At 40.7% G+C, this 27,354-nt stretch overlaps 1 protein-coding gene across 5 annotated transcripts in view; it reads left to right on the top strand.

Annotated features, from left to right (window-relative positions):
- TUB (TUB bipartite transcription factor) overlaps positions 1-27,354 on the top strand; it is a 123,256-nt gene that overhangs the window by 67,847 nt on the left and 28,055 nt on the right. For 4 of the 5 annotated variants that reach the window (XM_079966526.1, XM_079966523.1, XM_079966527.1 and 1 more), the window contains exons 2-3: positions 21,169-21,220; positions 22,807-22,969. In XM_079966526.1, the coding sequence (XP_079822652.1) occupies positions 21,169-21,220; positions 22,807-22,969 (215 nt within the window). Of the gene's footprint in view, positions 1-18,294; positions 18,318-21,168; positions 21,221-22,806; positions 22,970-27,354 lie in introns of those variants that run through there. The other variant, XM_079966525.1, reaches the window with a different exon arrangement.

Genomic DNA, 27,354 nt, shown 5'->3' with positions numbered 1-27,354 from the left:
GCACGCTTCATAACAGCAGATGGCGGTGTGTAAAGTAACCTACATATGCAATACCCAAACCATATTATGACGTAGGGGAGGAAAATACTGTACATGGATCCTATCTTCAGTGCTCTAGAATAGCTTTACCTGCTTAAGCAGGACATATTTGATGTAAAAAAGAGCAGCATAGCTCAGAAAGGGACTTACAGCAGTTGTTACCTGTTGGTTTGATGTGGCAATGCTACAACTACATCTGAAATAACACAGAACACGTGTGTGTGTGTGATATGGCTGCACTTTTGCTGAGTAAAATAGTGCTCAAAATGTATCTCTGTCTAACCTCCATCCATTCTGACCTTATGGGGGGTGGGAATCAAATCCACCCAAATCCCTATTGGTGTTGGAATCAGAATCATGCTCCTAATTATGAAACTGAGATTAGAAATATGCATACTGAAATTAACAATATACCTATGCAACTTTTAGACTGAATTCAAAGTCTCTGGTTCAGATCTCGCCTCTGCCATCCACTCATTTTTGTGACTTTAGACAAGGCACTCCCTCTAAAATCCAGCATTTCCCTACCCTACCTGGAATATGGGATAATGGGAGATAATAATATATTATTGCCTTATAGGGTTGTGTAATGACATCAACTAGAAACAACATGTATATGAAGCTTTTGGCAGCTGTCAACAGGAAATTTGAAGTGTGTCAATCTGCAGGTGACACCCAGCTCGATCTCTGTTCCATGTAAATGAGAATAGGCAGTAGAGGTGTAAGATGGGCTGGATGTGGGACCAAAAAATGAAGCCGAATCCTGAGAAGACAGGTATTAGTTGTCCCAAGTTCTCACATCTGGGAGGTGGGAACTGCCCTGAATGGGGTTGCAGTTCCCTGGAAGGAGCAGGTTCTCAGTTTAGGGCTACTCCTAGATTCAACACTGTCACTGAAGGCTTGGGTGGCTTCAGGGGCTAGGAATGCCTTTTCTTAGCTATTGCTGGTTCACCAGCTACGGCCCTTTTTAGCAGAGATGACTTGACCACTGCACTCTAGGTTGTTTAAAACTGTTTATAATACTGTGTTTTAATGTTTTAACCCATTCTGGGACCTTAGGACAAAGGATGGGTTATAATTAATAATAGATAATGCAGCAGCAGCAGCAACAACAAAACAACAACAACAACAATAGATATTGCATATGATGTACATGAGTACTTGGAAATGCTATACAAAATTTTTATTTATTAAAACAGTGACTTAGTATGGAAGGTGAAATTGGAGACAGACACTTTCCCCAATGCCTGGCTGTCCCATGTCTCCCCTCAGCATTCTCCATCTTTCCATCTTGTCACCGCCCCCCCCCCCCATATTACTGCAGACATATATCCTCTTACCCAGATTAAAGCCTGCAAGTAAAGCAGAGTGTTTCCCCAACCTGCAGAGAAAGAGGATTGGAGCTGAAAGTCCAAGCTGAAATGTGGGTGCATGTGAGTGTATTGTGCTCACATGTAAGCAAGCACAATATGTGACAGTGTGGAACATGTTTATTGCTACATGGTTCAGAAGCAAAGATCAGTTGCTGAAACTTTACGGAATGTTATCACAAGAAATGTTATTGGATCTTATTGAATCTTGGGTTGTTTTTTTTAAAAAAAACCCCAAAACAAACACCTGGTCTTCCACCCTGTTTCTCCTATCTTTTAAATTTTATTTCCTGCATCATTCTCCACCCCTCCACTGAATTATCTAATGCTAATTATCCTCAAACAGTGACTGATCCAGTTGGCCTATAGCCATATGCCCTACCATAAGGTTACCAGATTTTTTTCCAATGAATCTGGGGACACTTCATTGAAATCAGTCGGAATGATAGGATTTTGTCAGGGGACTGATTTGTAAATCTGGGGACTGTCCCTGGGAAATGGGGATGTCTGTAACCTTACCCTACTGTCTCATGTAGGGCTGTCCAAAACAGCACATCAGCTGCAAGCTTTTAGGACATCAGATGATGTGGTCAGGACTGTGTGCTCAAAGGAAGATGTGTGGGCAAGCAGAGATTGTCTTCATCTACATGTATGTAGAAGGTTAGCTTGCTTCTGAAAAGATGTGGGCCATCTCTTTTGCAATTGCATACTTAGCTAATATTTAACAGATTTGTATTTTTAATCTGGGATTATATGACATGAATATCTTGCTACCTTCTGGAGAGAGTTTTTTTATAATTGTTGTTGTTGTTTTGAATGCTGTTTGTTTGACACACACAGTGTTTCCGACAGACAACCTAACTTTCCTTGTATGCTGTTTATAGCTTCAGATTACAAATAGGGAAGCCACCTATTGATTGATAGACAAATCAATTGAAAACGTCGGTGCTGGTAATTTATTCCACTGAGTGCAATCCTATTTATTAATGTTGACTTGGAATTAAGTTCCACTGTTTTCAACAGGCAAATCTTCCATTATGTGAGTCTATGAGAGTTATTGGAAATCAAATATTTTTGTCCGCATACTTTACTGAAGATAATTATAATTATAATGATGTAGGGAGCACCTGTTGCTCTCCAGATTTTGCTGAACTGCAGTTACCGCCATCTCTGACCATCAGAGATGCTGGCTAGAGATGATGAGAGTCATGGGTAGAACCACATCTAGAGTGCCACAGCTTTCCCCTTCCCTGGATGAAGAGTTCTGAATTCTGAATTCCCCTGCCCCCACAGGTCAGTGCATAAAACAGGAATTACCTCTGGCTTGACCCTCATGAACACTGTTTTGTAGGATCCAGAGAGGTTTGTGTGCTTTTAAGGGTACTGCTGCTGAAACCCCCAAATTTGCGCTGATCAGAAATATTTATTCCTCTCTGCAGTGATACTGTGTCAGAACTTCAAGCTAGAGTGCAAAAAGAGAAAAGCGCCCTGGTGGAAGAGGCTGTTCAACCATCAGCAGCCGTCAGTCGCTGAATGTGCTTTACTGTTTTAGACTGTCAGTTTAGGAGCCTGTGAAAAGCTGCTAATCTGTCTGGCCTGTTGCCCTCACTAAGTTTCCCAGTGGATGGAGATCAGGCTTTTCATCTCTTGTCATTCCAAAGTGAAAATATGACATTGCATAGCTTTAATGCTATTTTAACAATGAAACATATCACAGATGGGTTTCTGGGCTGCAGCTGGTGCCCAACTTGCCTAGCCATAGTTACTCTCCTTTGTGCTTGGGGACGCTGTTGCATAGCACAGTGGACAGCTCAGTGCCTTGTATGATTTCATTCTGTCCCAGAACAGTAAAACTTAGAAAATCATAATAACAACTGTGACTGTTTGCTGTTACATTCTCTCACCTTTGTACAAGCTGACTGTCCTGGGAAGTGAGAGTGTAACAAAGCAGCCACAACAAGGAAAGCAAAAACAGGGAATAAGGCTGATTACAGTGTCTTGTTAAGTTCATGATGTCTGAATTATCATTTCTGGTACATTCGTAAGCCCAGAACACCCCTTCTGCAGAATGAATAACCTCAACTGACACAGACTTTATGATTATGCCATGCCATTACACCATGTGTGTCATGGCAGGAGCATTTGCCTTATTCATGAAGAAGTCTTGGAATGTGCAGCCATGTGTAATGATTTGCGAAACAGCCAAACAATTAGGCCACAGATTTCAATTACAAATAGCAGGAAATCTTATTTTGGCTACACAAACAGTACAATTTGGGAAAATAAACATAGCATTTAGAGACAGCTTCCCACAGTGCCAAGAACAGCATAATTATATCTGGTGGTATTATAAATAATCTGTGGGGTTCTCTTCTCTTCCATCGCCAGCAAAAATGACACTAAATTATAATTTCCATAAATGTACCGAGTGGCTTCAGTGGCTTCATGAGCTGAAGCATCCTTCCAACTTAAGCTTGCTCAAGCCTGTTTGTTAGGTATCTTCAGAGGTTTACCTGGTGAAGAGGTTCTTCTGTATCTTTGCTATGTGCATTACATATAATGCTGCACGTGATGTGCTCTCACCTACAGGGGTCTGAACACTCCAACTGAGACTTCCTTGTGCTGCAGGATGTGCTCAATGAGGCTGCATTAACTGGCTACAGAGGACTTCCAATAGGATGTTGGTTGGGGAGCCCACCTTATTTCCAGTGTTCAAAACTCCCATCGTTCTAAGTGCATTTTGCGACAGGGAATTTCATTAGCATGAGCAGTTTCTGAGCACTGGGTGCAGTAATGCGCCTAAGATTTTGGATTCAAACTGCAGAGTGGAAGGAAAGGAGGACCTTTTTCTGCCTCCCCACTTCTAGCTACTCTTTGAAGACTGGAGAAGAGACCCTCTTAAGGATATTAGGGGGGTGGGCAGGGGAAGGACTAGACCATGTGAAAAATGAACATAATATTTTAGCTGCAGTTCATTCATTTTCAGCTTTGTATTCTTGTTATAAAAAAGTGCACCTAGACATTCCATTGTTGCACCCATAACCTAGATTTAAGGTGCCATTTAGCACCTAGCTTTCATTTCTCAGTTTCTAACACTGCTTATTTCACAGTCCCCCACCAGCAGATGCCAGGATACCTTTCTAAATGCCATGGCCCAACAGTACCAGAAGTTTCCTCTGTTCAAAGTAGAACTTTCCTGGATCATGGATGAAGGCTTTCCCTTGGCTCTGAGGGCTCCAGATTGTACTTGTATGTGGCTCCAGAAGAGACCTCTTCTGGTCACATGCCATGATCCCTGGGATCATCCATGACTCCCAGGTACTTGAGGCATCAAACTGTCAACCCCAGAAGGCTCCTGGTTGGGGTAGAGACTGAGTAGCTGGGGAATGCCATGAGGTCACTGCTAAACTTTCTGTTTTTTCTTCCTTAGCTGACAGGTGGTGCTCACTGATTATATTCATTGTGACTCCATGTCCACTGACTTTAGATACTTCTTTTGATCTGCTTATGTATAACTTCATGTTTATAGGGCAGGCTCGCAGAATTACTTTTGGTGGGCTTTTGCCACAGAACAAATTAGGATGGATTGCAAAGCAAGGTTTTGTTTTACAGAAAACACTTCTCTATTACTATTGCAACTAAAGACCCATTTTCCTTTCTGTTCTTTTAAAATGGGTTGTAGCTCCAACATTGCACAGGAGAGGGGTTTTAGTTCATAGTTTAAACTGCAAGCTTTCCAAAAACATATAGAACATTTTTGTTTGTTCTACTGCACATTGCCTTTTGCCCTGTCCAGGAAATCAGCAGTCCATGCTACTGCAATTTATGTTTCATTTCCTTCTCCCATATGCTAATTGAAAGCATTCCACATGAATGAGCTATCAAGCTAAGAAGAAGTATGCTTAAATGTAGGATGTATATGTAGTTGCTTTCGTTCCCTGTGATGTTTATTTGACTATAATTGTTCTTTCTTTTGCCTATGGGCATTATGACAGATGAGATGGAATGAGGGCCATTGCATTAATAGATTAATAAAATAGGAAGCTGAGCAAAGGGATTTTTGTTGATCCTTTCAGCACCCTAAGAATAGAGACCACAGTAGAGCAATTTCCAGCCATATTCATCTTTGGTAACAAAAACAGCAAAGACTCTTGAGGCACCTTTAATTCTAACAAATTCATTATGATGCTGTAATCATGCGAAGTGGACTGTGGCCTACAAAAGCCTGTGGTATAATGAATTTATTTGACATTAAAGCGCCACAAGATTTTTTGTTCTTACAATAAACTGAAGTATATATTTTAGATCTCGTATAATAGAATTTAGCAATCATACATTTTCATAGGAATGTAAGAAGCTGATTTACATGGCGTGAACTCATGAATTCAGCTAGCTCTGTGTTGTCTGCACTGCTTGGGAGTGACTCTCCAGGGTTTCAGACACCATCCCCCACCCCAAGCCCCACCTAAAGATGCCAAGGATAGCACATAGGGCCTTTACATGCAAATGAGATGTTCTACCACTGAGTGGTGGCTCCTCCCCTATAGAAAATATTATAATGTTTTTCATGTGTTCAGCCTGGTTCTATAAGGGCTAAGTTACTTGCATCATAAACATCAAGGATAAGTATGTGTAACCTGCAAAGATCTAGCTTTTGAAATTACTAGCAAGTACTTTTTATGAATGAGGGATAACTTAGTAGCCTCCCAGGATTGACAGCTGAGGTTGAGAAGCAACCTTGAGGTGGTTTTATCCTTGAGTCATTTGAATGAACTTGAGCTTTACTGAAAACTGGCAAGATTGCAGCCCCTGCCGCCTGTTGTGCACTCTTTGCAAATGGAATTGAATCAGAAGGTGGAGAGCCATGATTTCCTGGTTGGTTTAGTTTAACCCTGTTTTTTATGGTTGCGTTACATGTGTTGAGATATATTGAATGCTGCTATTCATTCTTGACACTGTTATTGATATCCATAATTGTTTTTGCTATAGTATACTTCAAGTTGTATCTATTATGACTCACATTGTGTAAGCTGCTTTTAGGCATAGTCTGGTGGGGAAATAGTATGTGAATGAATGACTCTTGCATCTGTGAGTGCACTTTCCATACTGCTTCTTTAAACACTAATATCTATTCCTGGTGTAATGCATGCTCATTTGAGAAAATATTGTACAGCGGTTTAAATTGTGAACATCCTTCAAATGACATACACCCTAAATATCATTAAGAACAAACAAACCTCACTTGGCCATGTAAATAGGCATGCTGCAGTAGTGAATCCTGCCCCAGAGTAATTAATGAGAAACACTTAGTTTCACTCCAAGAGGATTGTATTCCTCAATATTCAGAAAGTAGTCTGGGAACAATTGAACTTTCTCTATGTAGTAATTTTAAATGTCTGGCTTAATTGTCTGAAACAAAGGCTGTCCATCTCAGTAACCGGGACAACAGAAACTCTAGGCAATTTTGTTCTATTTGTAGATGTTGAGTCTTGGTTACTTTATTAGATTATATTTCCTTAATTAGCTAGCTCCTATAAATCTTCTGAACATAGCAGTGAGAAGAGCTATCAGTGGTTATTAAACTCATTTACTTCTGTTTTCATTCAAGTGAATTTGCAAAATAGTCTGAAATGGAAACAAAATGACAATTGAATAGGAAGGATGAAGTATATGGTATATTATTACATTGTGGAGTTTTGTCCTTTTTCCTGAATTAAATTTGGATATTTCTAAGAATGGAAGAAAGGTATTTACAGTGGTATCTTGGGTTACAGATGCTTCAGGTTACAGATTCTGCTAACCCAGAAATAGTACCTTAGGTTAAGAACTTTGCTTCAGGATGAGAACAGAAATTGCACGGTGGCCGCGGCGGGAGGCCCCATTAGCTAAAGTGGTATGTCAGGTGAAGAACAGTTTCAGGTTAAGACTGGACCTCCAGAATGAATTAAGTTCTTAACCTGAGGTACCACTGTATTGAGTTGTAGATTATTTGGGGAAACTACTAGGAAAAAACCTGTGTTTTTAGACTCATTGGTGCATGTTTACCAGACTTATATGCTTTAATTTTCAATTTGTGACGTACATGCTCAGCAAACTACAGTGGAGAATAAAATGTGGCTTTGTAGTAAGTTTAATGGAATGATGGCATAAAACTAGTTGAAATGCTCTTTGGGCAATCTAATATCTGGTTAACATGTAGTCTCTAGGGCTGTCACTTGATTTAGAAAAGCTTACCCAATTAATCATCTGAGTTTTAGTCAATTAATGTACCGGTAATTAATCAATTAAACCTGCAGAAAGCATGCATTCTGAGAGTGTGTGTAAATATTCATGAGAAATGATAAATGTAATATTATTTCTCTCCAGTGTTTGTTATTCAGAGATGTCGTACACACCTGCTACAGTGCTAACTTTAAAGTTGCCTGCCGCCCAACTTTTTCCTGCTGCCTCCTCTCTTTACTCCAGTTTCAGGTGTTGAAGAATGGAGATCATGGTGGGAATGGCCTTTGCTACTGATGACACCAGTGATGACTGCCACTCCATTTGTAGATGAGGCATCTGGTATGAGACTGGTGGCAAGCCAGCACTTTTTCCGGTGGCATCTGCCACCACAAATTCCACTAGCTGTATTGAACTCACTCAAAACACTATCCGATTCCAACACAGAACCATGCTAAATTTTGCATACTGCATTACCGGGCGGGGATCACCCATGAAGTCCTGTTCCAGCTCAACGGCAGCACTCTCATGGATATTGAAGAACTATTGTCCTCCACTATGCCAGAGACTAGCTTGGTCAAGGATGCTGTTGGGCAACAGAATGATCAATAGGCCAGCAGCACCCTCAATCTCTCTCTCTCTGGCCCAATACAGGTACGAAGTTTTTTAAGCCCACTCCAAGGATTTCTGGTACATGAGACAGTATTTCAATGGACAACACCCTCCTTCATCCTCCAGTCTAGCCTGGTGCTGTACTGACTACCCAGGTGCACACAGCTGAGATAGGTCAGGCCCACCCAGGTCACTCATCCAATTCTTGGATATATTGACACGAGGTAGGGTTCACTCCTTTTTAATATTATTGTCATCCTGAAAGACACACCTCTTCAAAAAAACACAACACCTGTTTACAAAAAATGGCAGGAATTTCTGAACAAAATACATGTTTCGATAAATAACTTCCAGCTGCCCACAAAGCCATGTAGCATCTCTCCTTTGTTACATCTTTGTATAATTTAAATCATTTCTACTGCCTCCGTTGTAAGCAACCAGAGCAATTATTGTTATCTGCAGGAAAAAATAGATTTAGACAGAACAAAGGAAGTCATGGAAATATGGGAGGGGGAAAAATAGATACTTCATAGAACTAATGATGCTGTTGTGATGCACTGCTAACTCAGGAAGTAAGGAAAGGTGCTGTATTGTTGAATGCTGGCTTCTAGCTCAGGATGTCGAGAGTCTCCAAAGAAAGAAAAAGTGGGTTTGTGTGTGTGTGTGTGTGTGTGTGTGTGTGTGTGTGTGTGTTTGGATCAGTCTCCAAAAATGGCTTCTCATATCCTACCTCATATGTTTGTAAAGTTCTCTGTTCTAGTTTTTTATAATTCAAGGTCAACATCTTGAATATTATTTAGAAGATAATAGGAATCCAGAGCAGACACTAGCTGGTGCCTACCCCTATCATCCAGTGCTTAACAATACAATAAATGGCATAATGGGTTTTTGGAATTCATGTGGTGTGTTTTTTCTTCCTGCACAAAACACTGCTGGAATAATGCTGGCAGGCCTAGTCAGTTCAATTACCTGTTTTAGAAAAGCCATATGGTTACTGTGATTATTTTGTATTGTTTTGCAGTATTTTATGCTGTGCATTGCCTTGATATTTATGCAAGTGGGCAGTATAAAAGAATTAAATGCAAATAAATATGACTACAATGGAATTAACACAATTACTTTTTAAAATACAGGTGTGTGATTACAAATGAATGAATATTATGTACTGTATGTACTAATTAGTATTAAAAAGAAAGCAATGGTGCGTTTGTTTTTCAGCAATACCAAAAGGATTTAGTCTGACAGCAGAACCCCAAATATACCCTGATTTAAATGCAATGTGATGTACAAATTGCAAAGTATTAAACTTCATGCAAATCACAATCCTAATTAAGATTTACACAGTGTTAATACTTCTGGTGGCAAGACAGGGCATGGTTTTTAGAACATTCCACTCTACTTATCACTTCCATATTATTATGGAATTCCACAAACATCAGGCCATCCTTCTGACAATTTGAATTCCCCCCAGATTTGTATTGTGTAAAAGAAACTTGGTGAGATGTGGGCAGGTGCTACCTGGGAGCATAGCACAAATTGGAACTGTATTCCAGAATGGGGTTTTAAAATAGAACATAAAAGATTATTATTAGTTCATAAAATGAATGTATTCTTAAAGTAACAATTGACTTGCAGTTTTAGTGAGATAAAGACCAAAGTTAAAATTAAAGGGGATTTTTTGGTCTTGAAGTCGGATTCCCAGTATATTGATACTGAGAAAGAGCGGCAGTGATATGCGAAGAGGAGCATTTGTGTTGAGTCTGAATTCCATTAATGTGGGAGAGAATTTGGAAGGAAAAGCAAATGTATGTTCTAGTTCAGTGTATGTTTCACAATCACTCTGGAACAAATTTAAAACAAAGCTGATTTAAGCTTTGTGTGTTTATTTCTGGAAGGCTCTATGATTAAAACATTGGTTTTCTGTTTGGATGCTTGCAAAACATATATCTGTAACTTCATGTTTAGATACAGATATATGCTCCTGTCAGAGAGGATGGGATGAGAAAGAGTGTTTCAAGTCTGCCTAAAGCCATGCCATCTGTCCTTGAAGACACATTCCTTAAAGTGTTTGGGGGCAGACTGTGGTCACTCAGTGTAAAGGTTATATCATTCTGAACGTGTTCCGAATTACTTATATGTACAGTATTATTGTTTCATATGTCCTGTGATTTAACTCAAGGATTGAAAAGAGATTTCTTTTGCTGAGCCCTGGCAACCACAAATTAGAACCTGCTCTGAAGACTCAAACAAACAGTGGCTGTTCAAAATAATAATGTTTTTGTCCTTTGCAGGAGAAGCCTCTAAAACTTGACACTGTACATCAGAACCAATGTTGAAAATGCCCCAACTGGGAGTAAAATAAATGAATTCACATTACAGTATATGAAAAAAAAAATAGCTTCCTCCATCTCAGCAATGCACAAACTTTATAGACAGAAGATTTGTGAGACTGTCAAAATATAATATCTTAATCTAGCCCTAAACAGGAAAAAAACATGTATTCTGTTTGAAGCTGTATTCTAAAAGCAGGCTTCAACAAACAGAGTACAATCCTATGATGTATCACTCTACAAATGTGTTGTGGCACTGCTCTAGTCCTTATTGTACTTCCATTGAGCTTTGATCATTTAAGTAGGTTTGGGTATGTATAGTTAGCACATTCGTTCTGTCTTTGTTGTTCTCAGGCTTCGCAACATTATCTGAATAAGAATTGGTGTAACCCAAGAAGCACAGCTGCTTCTATGTGATGTTCATTCACATTACCATTCCCTCACTTCCCTTATATCTGGTTTGTGGGTAACCATGAAGGGCTTTGGGCTATGTAAACTTCAGGCACAACTGTGGTGTACCTAGTTTGTGAAAACTTCTCACTCTTTCCCCATTCTGGTGTCAAGGAATCGCTTCACATTCCTGTCCAGATGTTATGGAATCTTCACAATCCAGATGAGGAGAATCCAGCCCAAAGCAGTTTGATCGATACCTTCTGTTTCTAGCTAAATAGGTGACATTCACTGTAGCATCAGTAGGCACCCACACGTTCAACAGGGCTTTTTTTCTTCTCCCTCTACAGCTTTCCACATACCCTTCATTTGCGCTGGGTGATCCTCTGGGGGGAGGCATGCGGGCGGGGGGGGGGGGGGAAGCTGCAAATGGGAAAAGAGGGGAGATGACAATCCTGAAGCCCCAATTTTCAAGCAGATTTCCATTGTACAAGTGAGCAGACATTACTGAATGCCATCTGGTATCCCCATTTGAGTGGGAATCACTTCCAGGTGTGTTTCTTGCAACATAGAGTTTTGGGATACAATATCTTCCCCCTGTTGAAGAGTTCTGCTATCCAAGTGGCAGCTGTGAAATGTGTGTCATTTTAGCTTGTAGAAGAACCTAGAAAATGGTTTTCTGCCTATAGTATTTTTAAAAAACAGGTGTGTTTTTTTAAAAAAAATATTTACAATCCCCCTCATGGCTTTTTGTATTTTTATTTTTGGGTTTCTAATTTTCTTTTTCATTATTATTAAAAGCATTTCTAGACTGCTCTTTATCCATGCAGATACCAGGCTGGTGCACAATAGGCATGGATGAAATTAAACATTCCACAAAGAATGTTTGTAGTACAGTACAAGTATAATAAAGCGGGGGGGGGGGGCAGTTAGTTGCAACTAAAAATAATTAGACCATTCTAAAATGCCAACTTTAAAATGCCTGGGCAAATAGATAAGTTTTGAGCTGACACGGAAATTCTACATGCTTATGGACCAAACTAGAAGTGATGTTTATAACAATTTACTGATGTATTCTCAGAAAGAAAGGAAAAACAGCCACAGGTGTGCATGTTGTTTTAACACTTAGCCCCTATTTCAAACTGGGTGCCTCTTCTCCTGCTATTTGACTTAGTAGGGAAGCTTCCATGAAGGAAAATAAGGCTGCAACCTTAACTTAACTTGGGCTTCTGAGTAGAGATGGTTAGGACTGCACTTAAGCCTATCCATGACTATTACTCATGATGGGTATATATTACCTCCAAGTGCAGAGGCGACCTGCCTCTGAACATTCCAGTTGCTTGGGATCATGAGTAGGAGAGTTCTGTTGTGCTCATGCCTTACTTGCAGGCATCTGGCTAGACCTCTGGTCTGATCCCAAAGGGTTGTTCCTGTGTTCTGAAGAGCTAAAGCCAGGATGGAAGCAATAACTAAACTCATCTATTCTTTTCATATGCATTTATTGCTGTTGCTTTTTATCCTTGAGAGCTATATTGCCAGCTATGCAAATGGAAAGGATCTGTACTGAAGCTGTTCAATATAGACTAGCCTAGGGAAATCATGGAAAACAATACTTTGGCTCATTTGACCCTGGAGAAAGCACTCAAATGTTCTTTCAGGAATAATCCATTTTCACAGATTTGATAATCCTCCACTTCTTGCTGTGTATATTGGATCGGTCATCTAACTCTTGTCCATGAGCCAAGGATTTAGTTCTTTGTTTTTAGTCTGTTGTATTCCACATGCTCTTAGGAATGCTTTCATTTGTTTTTTGGGTGTACTGCATTCACTTTTTCTTGTGTCCATGGCACTCTCTCTAAATCTGTGGTGGAGACTTGGGGAACTTGCAACCCACATTATCAGGTGTTTTCAGCCTTTGCTGTTTTCCCACCTTCTTTTTGCAGCCGTTGAAACCTGGTTTTAGACCAGCTTGGCAGTGAACCCCTCATGTAGTTCTTCTCCTGCAGGTGAGAGTGGGAAGAAAAAATGTATGCCTTTTCTCTAAGCCCGCAAATGTCCTGTACCCTAGCTTGTGCTATTGCTTTTCTACTCAGTAGTTATGTGTCCCTGCAGGAGCGATTTCCCTTGATGGAAAATGCTAATTACAAATCAATAAATTTATGAGGAAAGGGGCTGGAATAATCGTGTGTATCTTTGGGGGTTTGCCATTAATTTTTGTATCTCCTCAGAATTGATAAAGCAAGTTACTTTGATGCAAGGCCCTTGACGTTGAACAAATCTTTCCATTCATTGGCAGCGCTTTCTGTGAGAAAAGCAAAGATGAGCTGGCATGTTGACATTTCGGTCCTGTTTGCTGCACAGCTCTCAGAAAGGAGTGCTGCTAAAGGCCAGAGTTTTTGCTTGTTCAAATGTTAGTACCAGGAATGGTGAAGGAAGAGAGACAGCTGCTCCCCACTCCTGCTTTACAAGTCCAAAATTCTGTATATTAATCCCAGCTGACAAATGCTGAATACATACCAAACAAGACTTTGGTATTTATAGAATGTATATAACAATTCAAGGAACAGGCCCTGCAGTCAGCATTTCAAGCAGCCAACTAATGAGATCGTTGACAGCTCACTCTGATTTTTTTGAAATTGTTCTGTGTGTATGCTTCTTAGGGAAGTGAACCTCTGTGGAATAAATTGCACTGGCATACTGTGCTCAAATGATAGTGCTCTGCTAAACCATAAAGAAGCATGTAATGCCAGCATTATAACAGTGTTTTGTTTTCTACAGATTGTAGTTCAGTTTTGTCATGACTTGGGCTAGTAAACCGTTAAATCTCATGCTGTCCTATTCCAATCCACTGCACTCTCGACAGATTTTCAGCACACGACTTTTTTCTTCTTCATTATATTTAACCCAGGATGTAGTTACCATGTGTGGCTTTGTTAAACTGTAGTTACTCCTTGGTAGTGGTACCCAGGCTTCCTCAACCTTGGCCCTCCAGATGTTTTTGGCCTACAACTCCCATGATCCCTAGCTAGCAGGACCAGGGGTTTGGCCTGTAACACAATCTGAACATGCCGTATGTCAGCTCAGTTATTGTCTCTTCAGGCTGCTAAGAGTATTTCAAAGTAAAGCACCACAATAAAAAAAAAAGACAGAGAGAAACTGTTTTTCATTTCTTACAGCAATTTCAGGCATCTGTCTGAACCTTACTACAGCAGTATGTTGACATTTGAGTGACCTTGTGTTTCTCTCTAGGAGATGGAAGCCCAAGATGAATAGTTGCCCTTCCAAAGTTATTTCTGTCATATTCAGAATAAACACTTCTAAACAGCTCTTGAGGCTTTCCTTCTAGAAAATACTCTGATTAGAGGATCTGTCAAATAAGCAACTACTATTGCCTGCTTGAGTAGCACCCTCAACATACTCTCAGACAAATTTTGCGAACAAAGAGGAAGCTTCAGGGGGACCATGACAGCTGCTAACATTTATAATAATAATAATAATAATAATAATAATAATAATAATAATAATAATAAAAAAAATAAAAATAATAATTTATTATTTATACCCCGCCCATCTGGCTGGGCCTCCCCAGCCACTCTGGGTGGCTTCCAAAAGAATATTAAAATACTATGATACATCAAACATTAAAAGCATCCCTAAACAGGGCTGCCTTCAGATGTCTTCTAAAAGTCTGGTAGTTGTTGTTCTCTTTGACATCTGGTGGGAGGGCATTCCACAGGGAGGGCGCCACTATCGAGAAGGCCCTCTGCCTGGTTCCCTGTAACTTGGCTTCTCGCAGTGAGGGAACCGCCAGAAGGCCCTCGGTGCTGGACCTCAGTGTCCGGGTAGAACGATGGGGGTGGAGACGCTCCTTCAGGTATACTGGACCGAGGCCGTTTAGGGCTTTAAAGGTCAGCACCAACACTTTGAATTGTGCTCAGAAACGTACTGGGAGCCAATGTAGGTCTTTCAAGACCGGTGTTATATGGTCTCGGCGGCCGCTCCCTGTCACCAGTCTGGCTGCTGCGTTCTGGATTAGTTGTAGTTTCCGGGTCACCTTCAAAGGTAGCCCCACGTAGAGTGCATTGCAGTAGTCCAAGCGGGAGATAACCAGAGCATGCACCACTCTGGTGAGGCAGTCCACAGGCAGATAGGGTCTCAGCCTGCGTACCAGATGGAGCTGGTACACAGCTGCCCTGGACATGGATTTAACCTGTGCCTCCATGGACAGCTGTGAGTCCAAAATGACTCCCAGGCTGCGCTCCTGGTCCTTCAGGGGCACAGTTACCCCATTCAGGACCAGGGAGTCCTCCACACCTGCCCGCCTCCTGTCCCCCAGAAACAGTACTTCTGTCTTGTCAGGATTCAATCTCAATCTGTTAGCCGCCATCCATCCATCCATTTCATTTATTTGTTTGTTTATTGTATTTCATTTTCCTTCAAGGAGCTCAAAGCGCTTCCCCCCTTCTCATTTTATCCTCACTAAGCTCTCCAAGGTAGGTTAGGATTAGACGCAGCAACTGGCCTGCGGTTGCCCAGTGAACTTTTTAGTTTGAGTGGAGATGTGAAGTTTGGCCTTCCAGGTCCTAGTCCAACTCTCTGGCGACTACCTCACACTGCCCCCATGCTGCAATGCACCTCAATATCACATCCAGTTCCCCCCACATGATTGTCTTTTTTGACTGTCCACATTTTGCCTCATGATATTTCTGGGTACCACAGCTTCTTCTGCTTCCATGGCAGGTGGCATTTGTGATCATCCTCCAGCCCTACAAATGATGGGGAAGATCAGTGTTGGGCACTTTGTTCCAAAGGAGCCACTGTCCCTGTCAGTGAGGGCACAGCAGAATCTTCCTTTTATAACTGTACGCAGGTCCGCTCTACTTAATGTGACATTGGTTTGGATTGTATAACAGCTCCTTGTTGTCTTAGCTTCTTTTTACTTGCTGCATGAACTCAGCTGCCATGTGGAATGATCTGAAGCAGCCTCCAGATGGTGTCTGTAGTACGTGCCTTGGTCTCAGTTTCATATATCAGTATGAAATTCACCTGTGGGGGGATTTTAAAATAAGCTCAATACACCATCAGTTCCTCATGTTTTCATAAGGCAGTGGCAGCTGCAGGGCTTTGCAAATGAAAAGGCTCTGTGGGAAACTTGATGAAGGATATGCCTTTGTGTCTCATATATTGAAACGCCACCTACATCTTGAAGTACGAAAATGTTTTTTTTAATTAATTTTTTAATTTAAAAAAAAAAACATTTTTGAAGGGTTTGTTGAACCTTCTTAAGAATGTGAAACTTGGAAAAGTTCAGTGGATTTAGCCTGTAACATACTGGTAGTTTAAACATTTACAGTGGTACCTCGGGTTAAGTACTTAATTCGTTCCAGAGGTCTGTTCTTAACCTGAAACTGTTCTTAACCTGAGGTACCACTTTAGCTAATGGGGCCTCCTGCTGCCACTGCGCCGCTGCTGCACAATTTCTGTTCTCATCCTGAAGCAAAGTTCTTAACCCGAGGTACTATTTCTGGGTTAGCGGAGTCTGTAACCTGAAGCATATGTAACCCGAGGTACCACTGTATTGCCATATTTTTTCTTAAGAGGGAATTCCTGACAAAAAATATTTTGACTGAAGCAAAACCAGCAAGTGTTAACTCATTTACAGTGGTACCTCAGGTTAAGTACTTAATTCGTTCCAGAGGTCTGTTCTTAACCTGAAACTGTTCTTAACCTGAGGTACCACTTTAGCTAATGGGCCATCCCGCTGCCACTGCGCCACCGGAGCACAATTTCTGTTCTCATCCTGAAGCAAAGTTCTTAACCTGAGGTAATATTTCTGGGTTAGCGGAGTCTGTAACCTGAAGCGTATGTAACCTGAAGCATATGCAACCCGAGGTCTCACTGTACTGTGAAAAATGTTAGAAAAACAACATATTTTAAATGTGCACCTAAGAGCCCATTAAAGTTTGTTCTTGATCATTGAAGTTGTGCTGTCAATTCCCATTGATGGTAGTGGGTTTGAATTAGGCATTAAAACCTCAAGGAGGCCGACACTCAGGTTGGCCAACTCTCTTCAGGTGTTCTCTGGAGCTCCATTGGAGTAAAAAAGGGGTTAAGAGATGTCAAAATGAGGTGGCTGCAAGCCTCTGCAATATACTTGCTATAGGTAAAAGTCACTGCTCCCTTTCCATTTATGTGCTTAATGGACATCTCAGGTTGGATTTGAATGTATGTACCTTGAATTGGACCATAAAGAAGGCTGATCGCAGAAGAATTGATGCTTTTGAATTATGGTGCTGGAGGAGACTCTTAAGAATCCCATGGACTGCAAGAAGATCAAACATATCCATTCTTAAGGAAATCAGCCCTGAGTGCTCACTGGAAGGACAGATCGTGAAGCTGAGACTCCAGTACCTGATGCTGGGAAAGATGGAGGGCACAAGGAGAAGGGGACGACAGAGGACGAGAGGACAGTGTTCTCGAAGCTATGAACATGAGTTTGAAAAGACCAAACTGAGGGAGGCAGTGGAAGACAGGAGTGCCTGGCGTGCTCTGGTCCATGGGGTCATGAAGAGTCAGACACGACTAAACGACTAAACAACAACAACACCTTGAATTGTATGTGGTATAAATATAACTTGCACTCCCTTTATATACATAAGCTAGAGGCCCTAGGGGCAAATATTCCATATATTAATGCAACCACCTGGTTCCTAGTCAAGTTAGACATCCACAAGGTAGAATGAAAAACAGGTCCTGCATGTTTGATTCTACATGCAATATTGTGATTTTTAGCAGAATTGTGTTGCAGAATTAGTTCAAGGGATCTTATTTGACATTGCATGCAAAGTGTGTATGTGTAATACATTCATTTTCCTCTACTGGAAGCTATTTGTAGCATCCCTAATATAGCTAAGTAATTTGCATTATGAATAAAATGCCTATTCAGTTAGTGGATTCTTATGACAGAGAAGCATGTAGTAGCCGCAGAAGCTTATTGCATAATGTTCACAACTATCTGCAGCTTCCGACTAACCAGCCAACCCCCAGACTGCAGACCTCCCACAGCTGCTTGGGAAACTGGAGAAGCAAGGAGCTGGTAGCAACAAGCATAATTGTGTGGCCAGGCTCTGGACTGCTGCTTCCCCATGTCATTATGGGCACTACACAGTAAGCTTTTCAGTGGGTACCACATGACTCTGCCTGATCTGCTGAAGAGGACAAAACATGCCTTGCCTGAAGGAAATTTTGACTCGTCGCAGATGATGACCTAATTACAAAGCCATCTTAAATGCCAGTTAACTCACCTTTGAAAAAAAGAAATAGAGATAATCAACGGCACTTTGGGTGAAATGGAAAGGTGAAATCTGAGTTTCAGTGTAAGGAGTTTTAGGTTATACTGACTAAAGACTTTTGGGCTATATCAGTTTGTAAATGGACAGAAAGTGGTTCCTTTTCTTCAGTGGTTTCTGGAAGTTTGTAACGGAAACAACAGCATTGCATAATTTCCATCACTTCTGATGTTACAGTATTATACGTGATGTTAGATGTAGCTCCCAATAAAGCAATGTGATACTGTTTAAAATGTGACCTCAACTGTCTTCTTCACCTTTTACAAGCCACCAGTTGTAGATTATTTGCACTGTTCAGTGTGGGAAGAGAGGGGGCGATAGGGATAGAAATGCATCTCACCAATTTTTGTCCCATTCGTGTCAGGCCTATATTTTGCTGGATGACTCCCTGCAGCCTGGATCATTTCTCAATGTATGTACGTTGCAGTGGCAGACTTTCGGTTTAAAATTTTTAGTGACGCTCTGTGTGACACCAAAATCTGGTGCCTCTTGCTTTTCGCCTTTCATTGTTTGTCATTGTTGGGCACCCCCTGTGGTACCCTCTTGGCTCAGCACCTCCTGCGGGCGAGCCAGTCATCTCCCCTAAATCTGCCTCTGGTAGGTTGCCACATTGCTGAGGGAGGATCTGTGTCAGCTCTATTGACCAGACCCTCACTTCAGCGCTGATAAACTCTCTCTTCTCAGAACTAGCTTTGTGGAGGTTTTCTGAAGATAGAAACCTGTATTTTTAAAATGACAAGCATCCCTTCAGTGACTAATTTGACCCACCAGCCTCTGAATCCCAATCTCTGCATCAAGGAGTCCAGGAAAATGAAATCAAGGGGCCATTAGTCACTAGCTCAAGGCGGAATGGCTGCCCCTTTGACAATAATAGTGGGGTACTGGCTTCCCTGCAGAGAGTGACCTACTAAAATAATAGAAATGTACTTAAGGCCCAGTTCTGACCTCATTTTTGCCACTGTTGCTCCTACAGGATACAAACATTAAGTGAGTCCATAATTTTTTACAGGAAATCGTTTGGGAACTGATCAGCTACTTAGCAGTGGAGATTTGCTGTTTGAGAAATGTAGTATATCAGCACTAAATAAGGTTATCTAAGGTGCTGCAGAAGATCTCTTGTGACCAGGATAGCAATAGCATATAAATCTGGTGGTTGTGTAAATATATCAGAGCCCTCTGGCAGGCAGGTTTGAGGTTAATTCAATTCATTACCGGTCATTCTATCCCTTTGCACTCCCAGCTTGTCATATTGAATGTCAGAGAGAAAGAAGTCCCATTAATCATGCAAACACTGTCTGCAGCAAAGCTTTGCATTGCACAACTGTGGGATGTACCAGCCCTTTCAACAAGATAATGGCTCTCTGGGCCAAACCAGACATGAAGTAGGAGAATCGTGAATAAGATCTCACATGTAGTTAACAGCTGATCTGCCATACAGTTATTTACTCTTGTAAAGTTTGTGATTTGATTTTTCACACCATTCTCTGGATTTAGCTTTGAAATGGCTAGATGGGATTCATTCTCTAAGTAGTGTTATTTCTTACATTTTGTTAAGACTTATCTGTTTCAGAAGGCCTGGCTTTAGCTCTGTGCTAGCACTTTTAATATATTGCTGTTTGGCGTATTCTGGAACACCTTTTCTTTGCTTTGAAATTGCATGTTTTTTAAAAAATGGCTCAGTTTGGACATTCTCTCTGTGTGTATGGTGGGATACGTGTGAAAGTTTGCCCCTTGCAACCATGCGTACAGTGCTATCATTCCCTGACTCTGACACCTTTACACTCACATTTTTATTTATTTATTAAAATTTTGCCCTGCCTCCCCCAAGTTGCTCAGGGTGGCAGATTTTTATACAACTTAAAAACAAAAAAAAGCAAAAACATTTTAAAACAGATCAAACACTTACAATTAAAAACATATTTCCATCCAATGATCTCAGTGTTTCCATAAACGGTATTCTTAAGCCACCGAATGTTTAAAAACAAGAATGTTTTTAATTTCCCTCATAAAGTTAATAATGATGGGAGACAAGCACACCTCACTAGAGAGGGCATTCCACACCTGGGGGAGCACCACTGAAAAGGCCCTGTTTTGCTGTGGTTATTACATTAACTTGATCCAAGTGATCCAAAATATTGCAGAGCAAGGGTTTGCATATATAGTCACCAGGATGTCAATAGTGACCATAAATCTCTTTCCGGCAGCAACCCTCCCCTGGTTGCCCACAATGAAATGAGAGATCCTTCATCTTTCCTGAGTATTCCTTACACTCCAGAGGATTTCGAGATGGGGGGGGGGGGTGCAGGCAGTAGGAATAAGCAACAGAGAGAAGCTCTGGTAGACACACACAGAACTTGGTGGTAGGGAGAGGTCATTTGGCTACTATGTGCCAGGCTTTAGAGACACTTGGATTATTGCTGCTTCTGAGTGTCTTTAGGGAAGGGATGGTCAAAATTTGTGATGGCTACAAAGAATGGTTGTGTAATGCCAACAAAAAATTGTGGAACCCTGTTGCAGAGTGTTGGTACAAAATTCCTGTGAACTACTACAGTGGTACCTTGGTTTATGAATTTAATCTATTCTTAAACCGAAATGGTTCTTAAACTGAGGCGTGCTTTCCCTAACGAGGCCTCCCACCACGGGTGCTTTTCTACCATTTGGATTCTGTTCTTAGACTGAGGTAAAGTTCTCAAACCAAGACACTATTTCCGGTTTTGCAGAATTTGTAAACCAAATCATTCTTAAACTGGACTGTTCTCAAACAGAGGCACCACTGTATAGATAACTATAGAACAGCAAGTTTTTCTTCTGTGGTTAGATGAGTAAATTCTGCTTTTATTTATTTATTTATCTTGGCAGCGTTTTAGATGATGAGAGCAGCAATCTCCGACAACAAAAGCTTGACAGACAGGTGAGTTTGTAAAAATTTCATTGCACTTCATTGGTTATTTCATGTTGATAGCTGGAGCTTGCTTAACTGGATTTCTTAAGTATACAGTGGTGCCCCGCAAGACGAACGCCTCGCAAGATGGAAAACCCGCTAGACGAAAGGGTTTTCCGTTTTGGAGGTGCTTCGCAAAACGAATTTCCCTATGGGCTTGCTTCGCAAGACGAAAATGTCTTGCGAGTTCCTGTGGGGTTTCCCCCCTTCCCCCCCCCTTTTCCTAAGCCGTTAAGCTGCTTAACAGCTGATCGCTAAAAGTCGCTAAACCGCTAATAGCGCTAATCCGCTAAGCTGTCAATGGGCTTGCTTCGCAAGACGAAAAAACCGCTATACGAAGAGCCTCACGGAACGGATTAATTTCGTCTTGCGAGGCACCACTGTAAGACAAACTTCCTCTTACTGATATTCACAACTGGTAACTTTTAGGTTTTTTCCATAGCATAAATCAGTGCTGACCAATAAGCCACCGGGCTCTTTAAAACTAGGTGTGTAGTTTTGCTGTGGATATGGACAAATGACTCATAAATATGCACAATCTACCATCATAATATAAACATGGAAACATCTGGAATGAGAGATCCATACAGCTGGAAAATACACTCCCCTTCTGGTTATAAAATCTGCTAAGGAACTGAGAACTGAAATACGGTAATTGTTTAATGCTCAGCGAAGATCACTGTTACCCTGGGCTGCGATGTTGATACTAGCTTTCAAATTTGTCTTTGATACAAAATAATATTTGAAATCTAAATTGGAAAATCAGATATCCCACCCTCTCATTTTGGGCCCAATCAGCATTTTCACATGTTCCATAATCAGGCCACAGTGCTCCATTCTCCAGGTTAGGGGTGTGATGTATGAAATTACTTTCAGCCACCCCTGAACAAGCATGGGTCACTTACATGGTCTGATGCAAGTAGTTATTAGTATGTTTTCCAGAATCATCACTAGCAATTGGCTGCAGCCCGCTTGCTTTGTGCTTCTCAGGGCTGGGGTGTGTGGATTGATCTGATGGATCATGCAATTGTTGCAGAATCTCTGTGCTAGATTAGTTGTAGCATTGGGAAAGACTTTTATGCATTTCACAGTGCAATTCTCCCTGTGCCTATTCAGACATAAATTCCATTGATTCAGTGGCTAGGGAGTTGCAGCACATAGAGCTTAGATCATAATTATAATCACCATAATACAGCAATAATTTTAGTTCCTATACTTTATTGCTTTCCCAATATTTAGTATAAGCGATTTTAAATCTCAAATCTGACTATCAGTAGAGGAGTCAAATATCTCTGCTCTTATCACCGTAGGTATTTTTGCTTTTTTAAGTTTTAAAAGAGGCTCTCCATAAAGAATTGCTTGCGTATCTCCACTGTACATAATAGTAGCAAAATAAATTGTTTGATACAGAATTGTGGTAGGAGGTTGACGTCCAATTTAATATTGTTTGGTTCAAAGCATCTTGCTGAGACACCCAGAAATCAGTCCATAGGCCCACAGGTTCCTATTTAATTTAATGAGGAGCTCTCTCTGTGTGTCACTGTGTGTTTTCCCAGCGAGCATTACTTGAGCAGAAGCAGAAGAAAAAACGTCAGGAGCCACTGATGGTTCAGTCCAATGTGGACAGCCGGACAAGGGCGCGCAGAATGAAACAGTCAGAAGAACAAGCACCATTGGTTGAATCTTACCTCAACAGCAACAGCAGCACCATTTATAATGGTATGTGTCCTAATTTACTGCAAAATGTCGAGGGCAGGGAAAGGATCAAGAGATGCATTCGAGAATATGCTGACAAGAATTTTAGGGAAAAACGTAATATAAACTGGTCTAAACATAGGCATCAGAATTGAATATTTATTCCTTTTTACACGGCGGCTCGGTCTCCCTATAACTCTTACTTCAATAATCCATCAAATAGTATTTTGATTATTATTCTCCCAATGGAAAGGGTTTGGGGGGCGGTTAGCTCTGTCAATCTCTGTCAGAGATTGACAGAGCTACTGAGCCATCTATCTTCCTTCTGAAATTATTCAATCATTCACCATTTGTGGGAGGTGTTCCATTCACAGTTGCAGAATGCACTGCTGTTGTTTTAGCAATGAATTTCTCATGGTTTTAAGCAAAAACTAAAACTACTACTTTTCATAAAATGGAAGAGGACAACTTGTCAACAGAATGTACATTTCCTTTCCATGTTCTGTAGAAAGTTGACTGCACATAAAACTTTCAGGCTTTTTGTCCACTTTCATAATCACTAACTGTCCTCACTCCCCAGTTAAACTTTTAAATATAAAAATAAAAATGCACCATCAGTAGCTGAATGTCTGACTGAATAAATCTTACTTCTTGGTATACGGTTGCTGTCCTCAGCCTTTCAATCTTGGCAAAGAATGGTAAATATACATATTTTAGTAAACATTATGTGCAACACTGTAATATCATGCAGCCCAAATGACCTTATTAATGTGAGCATACAGTTCCTTTGCTCGCAGATTCATTTTATATGCATGCTCAATACATTTTAGTTTATAATTATGCCATCATTTGCTTCAACTGCAGTAAGTCTGAGACAACCCTTCTCCCCTTCCCACCATATGAAAATCTCAATCCCCTTAAGTATGTATTTCATTGCAAAATATTACAGTGAAAATGTTATTTTTTTACAATAGCCTTTTAGAAAATTGCATTGATGTTCACTTTTCCCCTTTAGCATTCCTCAAAAGTGTTTTTGTTTTTTTAAATTCAAAGTTAAAGAAGCATTTGAATTTCATTAGCCGTTTTTAACAGCAATTTAAATGTACACGGTGTCTGAATATTAAATGCATTTGACTTAGTCTCAGCAGCCTTTTCTTCAGTTACATTTATAAATTGGAAACCACACTGTGAATAGAACTTCTGTTTGGATTAATGATTTGCATTTTGTGGCCCAGCACATGTTGGTATGCATGTGCACAGAGGAGAGAAGCAATAGGTTGCATCCAGCACTGCCATCATTGGCATAACCTCTCCATCCTCTTATCTCTCTTACGGTCGCCTGCACATGCCAAAATATGCTCTGTAATGTTGAGGGACCGGATTTTGGCATTTGGGGGGTTGCAGGCAGAGGAGAGGAAGGTGGAATCCTGTTGCGTGTGTGGTAGTCTGATCATGCAGAGTGGGATGCTACCCATTTTTCCTATGGAAAATGTGTTGGCTCAAAATACATTCAGTTCCTGTCTGCTTCTAAAAAAATATCAAAAAATCAAATGTATTTCAGATGAAAAGTTTTGGCTGTACATTGTTTAATTTTGAGCCCCATTTTACTTTGAGCCATAAATGACGTCAGTTTTCCACCAAGTGGCAAGTTTCAAGTTACCAGTTCAGTGGATGTTTGTGCACCTTCTATTAATGAGCATTAGTTAACACTTAAAATGTTTTAAATGTTTTTATTCACACAAGCAGGGGGAATCTAACAGTTTTTGACATGATATATATATATATGAAACAGTGTTTTAATTTACATTTCAAGATATGAGAAAATTTCAGTTTTGTTAACCTATAATCGAAAGCATCGGTTGATACAGAAAATTAAATGTTTTCTATTAAAGAAAACCTACCTTTTTGTTTCAGTTCATCCTCCTTTTCGTGTTAACAAAAGTACAGTTAAAACTTAATAGCTTTCTACTTTTTCAGTAGAACAAAAGGACCTGGGTACAAATCTAACATGAGATAAAATTATTCCAGAAAAGCTTCACATAGGGAGGAAAAACCTAAGGTTACAGGAGAAAGATAAAGAAAAAAAATGTTCTGTCTTTATCAAAGGACACCAGCATAGGAAAATGTCAAGTTAAAACATTGTTAACAACCAGCCAGGTTTTATCAGTACTGTGGGACGATAATGCTTCAACATTGGTTCTTGGTTCTTGGTACCTTGGTTCTCAAACTTAATCGGTTCTGGAAGTCTGTTCCAAAACCAACGCGTTCCAAAACCAAGGTGCACTTTCCCATAGAAAGTAATACAAAATGGATTACTCTGTTCCAGACTTTTAACAACAACCCCTAAAACAGCAATTTAACATGAATTTTACTATCTAACAAGACCGTTGATCCAATAATCAATGTTCTATACTATAAAATAAATAAGACAGTATAGTAGATGATAAAAAGTAAAAAAAAAAAAATTCTAACCTGCACTGATGATAGTCATTGTTTGAATGGGGGGCTTTTATCTATTTCCACAGTCACACAATCAGTCAATCAATCAATCAATCAATCATAAAACAAGCCAGGGTCACAAAAATGAAAAAGCCACACAAACTAAAACCCCAAAAATAGCAAAAACAAAAGCACCTGCAATCAGAAACGGAAGACTCTAATTACGATTGGGGGGCTTTAATTACGATTGGGAAGGCTTTAATTACGATTGGGGGGGGGCTTAAATTTGCTGGGCAAGGGTAAAACGGGATGAAAAAAGCCTTAGTTACTATGTGGGGGACTCAAATTTGCTGCGCGACAGTGAAAATGGAATCTCAAGAGCATGTTCGACTTCCGAGGCAAAGTTTGAAAACCGGAACACCTACTTCCAGGTTTGCAGCGTTCAGGTGCTGGGTTGTTTGGGAACTAAGCTGTTTGAAAACCGAGGTACCACTGTAGTAAGATTCATCTAAAAATCAGGAAAGGAATCAAGTGAATTAAAATAATATTTCACGCTATTTACCAAAAGGAAAAGAAGCTGCTCTTCCTTGTCATTCAAAGCCTATTTAAATCAGCCTCCCAGACTGATGTTTAGCATGGTACATAGGGCTAGGTATTCTATGTGCCAGCAGAAATCTCTTCAGGGTAAAACACAGGCCTCTCCTTTGCACCTTGTGGTTTCACAAAGGCAGAGCTTCAGTTCCATGACAGTCATTTGTAGCAGGTAAGATTTGGAATGTATGAGTTCACACGTGTAGACTTCTCTTCAGAGAAGGCTAATTGGCTAATTTACACTCTGTATAAATGCCATCTGTATTTCATTTCATTTTGTGTTCTGGATGAAGCGTTCTGTACTCTCTTTTGCTTCCACATTGATAGGTGACTAGAAGCCTCATGCCACCATTGCAGCCATGTGTACACTTGATCTTTGGCCACTTCCTCGACAGAGAAGTGCACCCTGGGACAACCCCAGATGCTGCTCTCCTAACATAATGGAGCCGCAAAGCCAGAGGCATGCAGGGTTGGTTGCAGGCATATATTCCTCGTGGTCTTCTCTTTCAGTAGGCTGATGCAGCACAAGAAGTCCTGCACTCTGTGATTTCCAGAGGGCAGGGTTAGAACTAATGGATGGAAATGGCAAGAAAGCAGATTTCGGCTAACTAGCAGGAGAAACTTCCACAGTATGAGCTATCTGGCAATGGATGAGGCTGCCTTGGGAGATAGTGGGCTGTTCTTTACTGGAGACTTTTAAACAGTGGTGGCCACCTGCCAGGGATGCTGTTGTTGTACCCTACATTGCAAATCTTGCGCTGAGTAGAGGGTTGGTTTAGAAGACCACCTAGCTTCCTTCTAAGCTTGACATTCTACTAAGCATGGCTGAAGCATTCCCAAGAATGAATTGCTGAGGTAGCAAAAAGGAATTGAGCACAAGGTGGGATTGCAGTGAGTTTTTGTGTTTGACTCTTATTACAGGGAAATAAACACAAACATGGAGCAGCCACCTACTATGGTTCTTTCCAGGAGCTCAGGAATTCTGCTCAGTTCTGCCCACCTGTCAAATTTGACCTGTGAGGCTGATCCTAATAAGGAGCAAAAAAGGTTCTCCGTCCCTGCCATAGTTTATTGTTCTACTCTTTTAAGTGTCAATTTATTCTGCTGAAATTATAGGGTAGTCTCTGTTTATCTTTTTGAAAATCTCATTTGGCTGCTTTTATAGCAAATAATTCAGTTTTATGTGGATTCAAGACATCAATATTTGCTGGAGGGACATATGGTGGGGCAGCTTCATGACCCTGCCCCACCTCATGTGGTGCTATGGACAGTATGGATCAGTCCTCAAACCTAAAGTCATATGGATTGCTAAGCTCTGCCTCAACAAAATTCGACATGCGTATTAAAACTGAAATTCAGGCTTTGACAAGTGCAGAGAA

The sequence above is a fragment of the Podarcis cretensis genome, assembly GCF_951804945.1.
Source record: "Podarcis cretensis genome assembly, chromosome: 1".
Lineage (NCBI taxonomy): Eukaryota > Metazoa > Chordata > Lepidosauria > Squamata > Lacertidae > Podarcis > Podarcis cretensis.
Note: the sequence above shows the minus strand (reverse complement) of the source record. Positions and strands in the feature narration are given on the sequence as shown.